The sequence below is a fragment of the Mandrillus leucophaeus genome, unplaced genomic scaffold (genome assembly GCF_000951045.1).
Source record: "Mandrillus leucophaeus isolate KB7577 unplaced genomic scaffold, Mleu.le_1.0 Scaffold330, whole genome shotgun sequence".
Lineage (NCBI taxonomy): Eukaryota > Metazoa > Chordata > Mammalia > Primates > Cercopithecidae > Mandrillus > Mandrillus leucophaeus.
This window is the reverse complement of record NW_012103477.1, coordinates 750,535-756,650: the sequence shown is the minus strand read 5'-3', so window position 1 is coordinate 756,650 and position 6,116 is coordinate 750,535. Positions and strand designations below refer to the sequence as shown.

The 6,116-nt window shown below is 62.7% G+C and overlaps 1 protein-coding gene across 1 annotated transcript in view; it reads right to left on the bottom strand.

Annotated features, from left to right (window-relative positions):
• Positions 1 to 6,116, bottom strand: part of TP73 (tumor protein p73) — a 71,108-nt gene that overhangs the window by 8,267 nt on the left and 56,725 nt on the right. The window contains exons 7-14 of the mRNA XM_011988453.1: positions 5,677 to 5,786; positions 5,074 to 5,216; positions 4,668 to 4,756; positions 3,446 to 3,567; positions 2,742 to 2,890; positions 1,789 to 1,927; positions 1,307 to 1,400; positions 6 to 137 (exon numbers count right to left, since the gene is read on the bottom strand). Coding sequence (XP_011843843.1) covers positions 6 to 137; positions 1,307 to 1,400; positions 1,789 to 1,927; positions 2,742 to 2,890; positions 3,446 to 3,567; positions 4,668 to 4,756; positions 5,074 to 5,216; positions 5,677 to 5,786 — 978 coding nt within the window. The remainder of the gene's footprint in view (positions 1 to 5; positions 138 to 1,306; positions 1,401 to 1,788; positions 1,928 to 2,741; positions 2,891 to 3,445; positions 3,568 to 4,667; positions 4,757 to 5,073; positions 5,217 to 5,676; positions 5,787 to 6,116) is intronic.

The window sequence follows — 6,116 nt, the reverse complement described above, 5'->3', positions numbered from 1 at the left end:
CCGATGGAGATGGCGGCCGCGTTGCTGGAGCGGAGCAGCTGCTGCGCGGCGCCGTAGTCGTGGCCCTGCTTCAGGTCCTGCAGGCCCCGCCAGATGGTCATGCGGTACTGCTCGGGGATCTTCAGGGCCCCCAGGTCCTGCGAGAGGCCGGCGCGTTAGGGCAGGGGGCAGTGGGGACAGGGAGAGCAGGGAGGGCCGCCCTGGGCCTGGAGGTCTGGCCGCACCACACCCCGGCCCCCACACCCCTAACCAGAGTAGGCAGGAGAGGGGACGTGGGGGAGGGGGAGAGCCCACCAGGGCCCCTCCTGGCCTGTGTGGGGCCTGGGCCCTGACCTCGGAGCATTAGACATGGAGCTCCCGGAGCATTACAGATGGAGCTCCCTGAGCATCTATCTACCTGGCCCTGGGGGAGGAACTGCCTCCCAGCCTCAGGGCAGGGCCCTCCTTGGTCTCCATGTCCCTGCCCCAGGAGCAGATCCCCAGCTGATCCATGAGCTCCCAGCACCCTCTAGGCACCACACGAAGCACACACATGCAGGGGAGGCAAGGGTTAACAGGTGACCTGGAGCTGGCTCAGCGTACTGGAGACAGACGAGGCCACCCTCTGCACGAGGGACAGTTAGGCTGAGCAGCTGGCCCCAGCTCGCACTGCCCCTCATCTCTGTCTGCAGCCCCAGGCTGGGGATGGTCTGGGAGGGGCCTTGGACCTGGGCTGCGGCACTGGCTGGGGGCGGGTTCCCGGCAGAGGGCTTGCTCTTCCTTGACTGACAGTGTCTTGTGGCTCACACTGTCCTAGGCTACGAGCAGGCTTTGTACACCGCTAGTCTCACTTAACCCAAAGACAAGCCGTGGCTGTTTAATCATGGTGCCTGCGATCAGCTCCCACAAGTGCCAAGAGCTATGTGGCCTCAGGTCAGGCGCTTGCCTTCCCCGGGTCCCCTTTCCTCCGGGTGTAAATGGCGCTGAACTGGACTGACTCCCTCGGGGCCTTACATTCTTCTGTTCTTTGTGCCTTGGAAACAGCCCATCCCCTAAAATCAAAGGCACACTGGCTGCTGGGAGTCCGAAAAGGCCCAAATGACCAGTTCAGCATCCAGAGGCCTGGGCCTGTGTCCCGTGCCGCCAGCCGCCCGCCTGGCTGCGCCTGCCTGAGCTCTCAAGAGTCAAGTCATCACATCCACTTGCCCGTGGGAGAGGGTTTCCAAGGTTCCCAGCCACGAGAGCAGGGAAGAGAAGGCTCTTTGCCCTCTGGTCAGGGGCCCCTCCAGCTACTGCCTGTGCGGAGCGGGGGTCGCCCGGGCGTTACCTCGATGGTCAGGTTCTGCAGGTGGTAAATGCTCTGTAACCCCTGGGACGTGAAATACTCGATGCAGTTTGGACACCCCAATCCTGTTAAAAAACTGCAGAGAGAATTTGAGAAAGGAAGCAGCATTAGCTTCCGAGCACAGGGCTGTGCGAGCCCTCATCTCTGGGAGTGGCCTGGCTAGGGCGGAGACTGTCACTGTCTCCCTCCAGCCCACAGGTGGCCATGGCACCCCTCAGGGAGGGGACGACGTGCTCAGCTGGGGACAGGTCAGTGAAGACCCGGCTTTTGGTGTTTTTCCTCTAAGTGGACCATTTCCCCAGCGTCTTCGATGCTCCTAGCCTGACTGCCCTCACCCGCCTGTCTGATCTGGGCTTGCGAGTGGTGAGCACACAGGGTGGGGCAGGGCAGCTGACATGGCCAGAAGGACAGAGGTGAACGGACAGGGTGACAGCGCATGCTCAGGCCCTCGGCAGCCCACACACCTGACGAGGCTGGGGTCGGCGTGGTAGGGGGGTGGCGGAGTGCAGTGGGACCCCGAGACCATGGACTGAGTGCTGTGGCTGCTGCTCATCTCGCCGTTGGCTGGCGCTGCGTGGCCATGGTTGTTGAGCATCCCAGGGCCTGGGTGAGAGGCAGGTGGGGCATTCAGGGAAGCCAGGCCAGGCATCCAGGTGCAGGCTCCACCCAGGCTCCAGACACCTCTGGCCACCAGGGGAGCCACCCCAAGGCCTGGCGATGTGATGCTTGGCATCGCCCCAGCCAGCTGGAGGCTTGAGCAAGGGCTGAACACCTGGGGCCCTGTCTCCTTGCCCTGCCTAGTAGGGGCGGCGATGACTGTGCGCACAAGGCACTGGGTCGTAAGGGCAATCACAGCTGGCACTGGAGTGCTCGCCGCATCCCGGGGCCTCAGGAAACACCCGGGGGGACTGGAGTGCTCGCCCATCCTGGGGCCTCAGGAAACACCTGGGGTGCTTGCTCGCAGCACTGGGAACATGCCTGGTCCTGCCCACGTGAGGACCTTTCAGGGGAAGGGGGCCCAAACTCTATCCAGTGGAGCCCCCAGCTTGTGCTGGGGTCCCTGAGGAGGTCTTGCAGCATTTAATCCTCACAAGGAGTGAGCCTGGTACTTCTGTGGCCATTTGCCGATGGGGAAACAGGCTGTGTAATGTTAAGAGCCCTCCGCACGCTTCCTTGCCTGCCAAGAGGTGGTGCAGGCGTGTGGGTTCCATGCTCTTAACCATGCCCCCTCCACCTCCCACAGTCAGGAGTGGGCAGAGAGGGCTGTCCGTGGCTGCCCAGAGGGTAGAACCGCTGGAAGGAGCCAGCCACAGACACACCTGCCCTGGGTCCGGAGCTGGGTGGAGTGCCCTGAGCCAGGCGCCCCCAGTGGGCCTCCCCGCCCTGCCCATGGGCCCCCACTGCCCAAGGGACTCACCCACAGGCCCCAGGTTGGGTGTAGCTGCCGAGCTGTGCGGGGGAGGCTGGCCCACCAGCTGGTTGACGGAGGGCAGCTTGTTCATGCCCCCGTGCACCTTGTTCATGGGCGAGAGGACCGGCCCGTAGGATGGGGGCTGTAGGTGACTCCTGCTCAGAAGCAATGGCTTGCATGGGTGGGAAGCAAGGCAGCCTTGTGCCCACCAACCACCCACGCCCGCGATGGCCCCATGCTGCGAATGGGTGGAGACTCTGAGGTCAGAGAGTGGCTTTGTCCTCCTCTCATGTCAGAGAGTGGCTGGAGGATGACCATGCACAGCCACTGGCCCTGCTCCTGAGAAGGACACTGGCCATGGCGGGGCCGGTAGGCAGGGGGATGACCTGTGCCACTGGAATTGGCCTCTGGTCTTGGTGGGTCATGGTCACTCTGGCCACCCCTCCTGGCCTTTCCACCCAGCAGACATTTACAGGACCCCTCAGTGGCAGAGGCATAGCAAGGGCCATGGTCTAGGGTCCCAGGGCAGCCCCAAGTCCCACCAGGCTTCCTGGAGGAGGAGGTGTGGGGTGGGCCCCCTGAGCTCTGGACCCTGCTGCCTGTCCCTGGCAGATGATGCCTTCTGGAGGGGTTTCTGGTCCTCCTGGCCTTCTCCTGCGGGGTTGAGCCATGAGCTTCCCCACACCGATGGTGGGCTGGGGTTGACTCACGGCCTCTGTAGGAGCTGCTGCTGCTGCCGATAGGAGTCCACCAGCGGCTGCGGCACCAACTCCATCAGCTCCAGGCTCTCCTTCAGCTTCATCAGGATCTCGAAGTTCTCGCGGCCTCGCACCTGAGCACAGAGGAGCAGATGCTCTGCCCACATGCCCCAGACCCCTGCGGGAGGGAGGCGGGCGGCCGCAGCCTCAGGAGGACCTGGGCTTGGCAAAGCATCTGTCCTTTGTGGGGGTTCCCCGGCACCCCAGAGGCTCAGGATCCCCTGACCTTCTTTCCTCTTCCCAAGAAGCAGGTCTAATTAGAGTCCATGACTCGGTGGGCAGGTCTGTCCCCAAGAACCATGCCTGCTCCTTGTGGTCCCTAAGCCTCCCTCTTCCTCCCCCACCAACAGATACTTTTTTTTTTTTTTTTTTTAAATCAAGTATCTCTCTCTCTTCCTTTCTTTAGACAGAGTCTTGCTCTGTTGCCCAGGCTAGAGTGCAGTGCAGTGGCATCATCATAGCTCACTGCAGCCTCGGACTCCCGGGCTCAGGCAATCCTCCTGCCCTCAGGTGATCCTTCTGCCTCAGTCTTCTGAGTAGCTGGGACTACAGGTGCATGCCACCACCACACCCAGCTCATTTTTGTAGAGATGGCATTCTCGCTATGTTGCCCACTTTGGTCTCTAACTCCTGGGCTCAAGTGATCCACCCGCCTTGGCCTCCCAAGATGCTGGGATTACAGGCATGAGCCACCGCCCCCAACTGGGGCTCATTCTGGAGCTCAAAAACCTGAAAGCTCACATCATGGAAGGTGAATCCTCGCCAAGCCTGTGCCGATTTAATTCACCTGTTGGAGGCCACATGTGAGAGGCACACTCAGGGGGTCTATGGCCACGGGTCCTGGCCAATGTTAGGGTCCTGGATTCCTGCTGAACTTCTACCCCGGTGGACTCCGCACCACCCCACCTGTGCTATGTACACTTGGCTTCATTGTAAATGGCATGACGCTGGGTTTTTGGGACTGAGGGGACTCTCAGGGATGCCCTGCAGTTGGGCCCTGCTGGTCTGGCTCTTGCAAGCAGGTTCTGCCCTCTGGACCCTCTCACGCAGGGCTGGGTGCCTCCCACCCCCTCCACCATGGTCTCCAGGGTCTCTCCCCTTGGCCCAGCCTGGGTTCAGCAGACGACAGAGGTGAGGCAGGTCTCCCGGCCGCTGTACGGGAGCACACACTCACCTGCAGGTAGTACGTGTCCTCGTCTCCGTGCCGCCGCTTCTTCACGCCGGGGCCCAGGGCGGGGACAGCAGGGGGGCTCTGCTTGAAGGCTGGAAGGCCAGGCAGGGCGGGTGGGGTGAGGCCACCCTCCGGGAGGAGGGAGACCTGCCCCACCCTTGGGGCCAATAGATTCTTCAGGTGGGACCAGTGGTGAGCAGCCCACAGGGATGGGCAAACCTGCAGTGCCCCCCAGGCCTGGACAGGCGACTTATTTGGGGGCTGCTCTCAGGCTCCGTCAGGGAGGATTCTGGGTCTGGGGGGCCGTTCGGGGGCTGGCCCTGTCCCTGGGGCACGGGCTCGCACTGTGTCCTGCCAGCGTGTCCCCTTCCCCTCCCACAGCATCCAGCTTCCCCAGCCGGCTGCTCACCGCGCTTGCCGGCAGCCCCGTTCTTGGCGGAGCTCTCATTCAAGGCCTGCTGCTCCCGGTAGTGGTCCTCGTCGGCTTTTCGGTCGCGGCCAGGACAGGCGCAGATGCGGCCCTCAAAGGACCGGCGGCCCAGCACCTGCCCACTGTCGGGTGGGCACAGCCAGAATTGTGAGCTCAATCCTGCCCACCCTCAACCTGCCCACCTTCCCTGCCCACCTCGGACCCTGCAGGACCGGCCTTGCGAGCCCGAGTCACCGTGGAGCGCCCAGTGCCGGCAGCGAGTGTTCCCACCAGAGGGAGCCAGAGGACCTGGGCTTGGCAAAGCATCTGTCCTTTGTGGGGGTTCCCCGGCACCCCAGAGGCTCAAAGCTGGGAGGCTGCCCTGAGACCTCGCCCGCCCGGGACTCCCGCCTCCCTCCAGAGGCCCCGCTCCTGCCCAGGCAGGCCCTTCAGGCCAGAGGGCAGTCCCTTCCTCCAGCAGCACAGCCCAGTCTCTTCCCCAAGCTGGCCTCGGCATGCAGGTCTCCATGACAGCTCCCCTTCTCCCGCTAGCCGTGCCTGCCCAGCCCTGTCCCACCTCCACCCCGTGTGCCCGGGACTCACTCCCGCGTCTCCAGGGTGATGATGATGAGGATGGGCCGTCGGTTCATGCCCCCCACACAGCTGCTGTTACACATGAAGTTGTACAGGATGGTGGTGAATTCTGTCCCCACCTGCACACGGGGGAGCAGGGAGAGGGGGGGCTAGCATCAGCACGCATCCCCAATCCACTAAGGTGGCAGCCCCCAGCTCCATGTCTGGTTCTGGCTCAAGGTAGGCAGGGGGATGCCCTGCTCTATAGTTTTTGCCATCTGTATATCTGTCCACTCATCCATCCATCTACCCACCCACCCCATCTATCTATCCATTCATCCATCTATCTATCCATTCATCCATCCATCCATCCATCCATCCATCCATCTATCCATCCATCTATCCATCCACCAACCCCATCCATCCACCAACCCCATCCATCCACCCATCCATCCACCCATCCATCCATT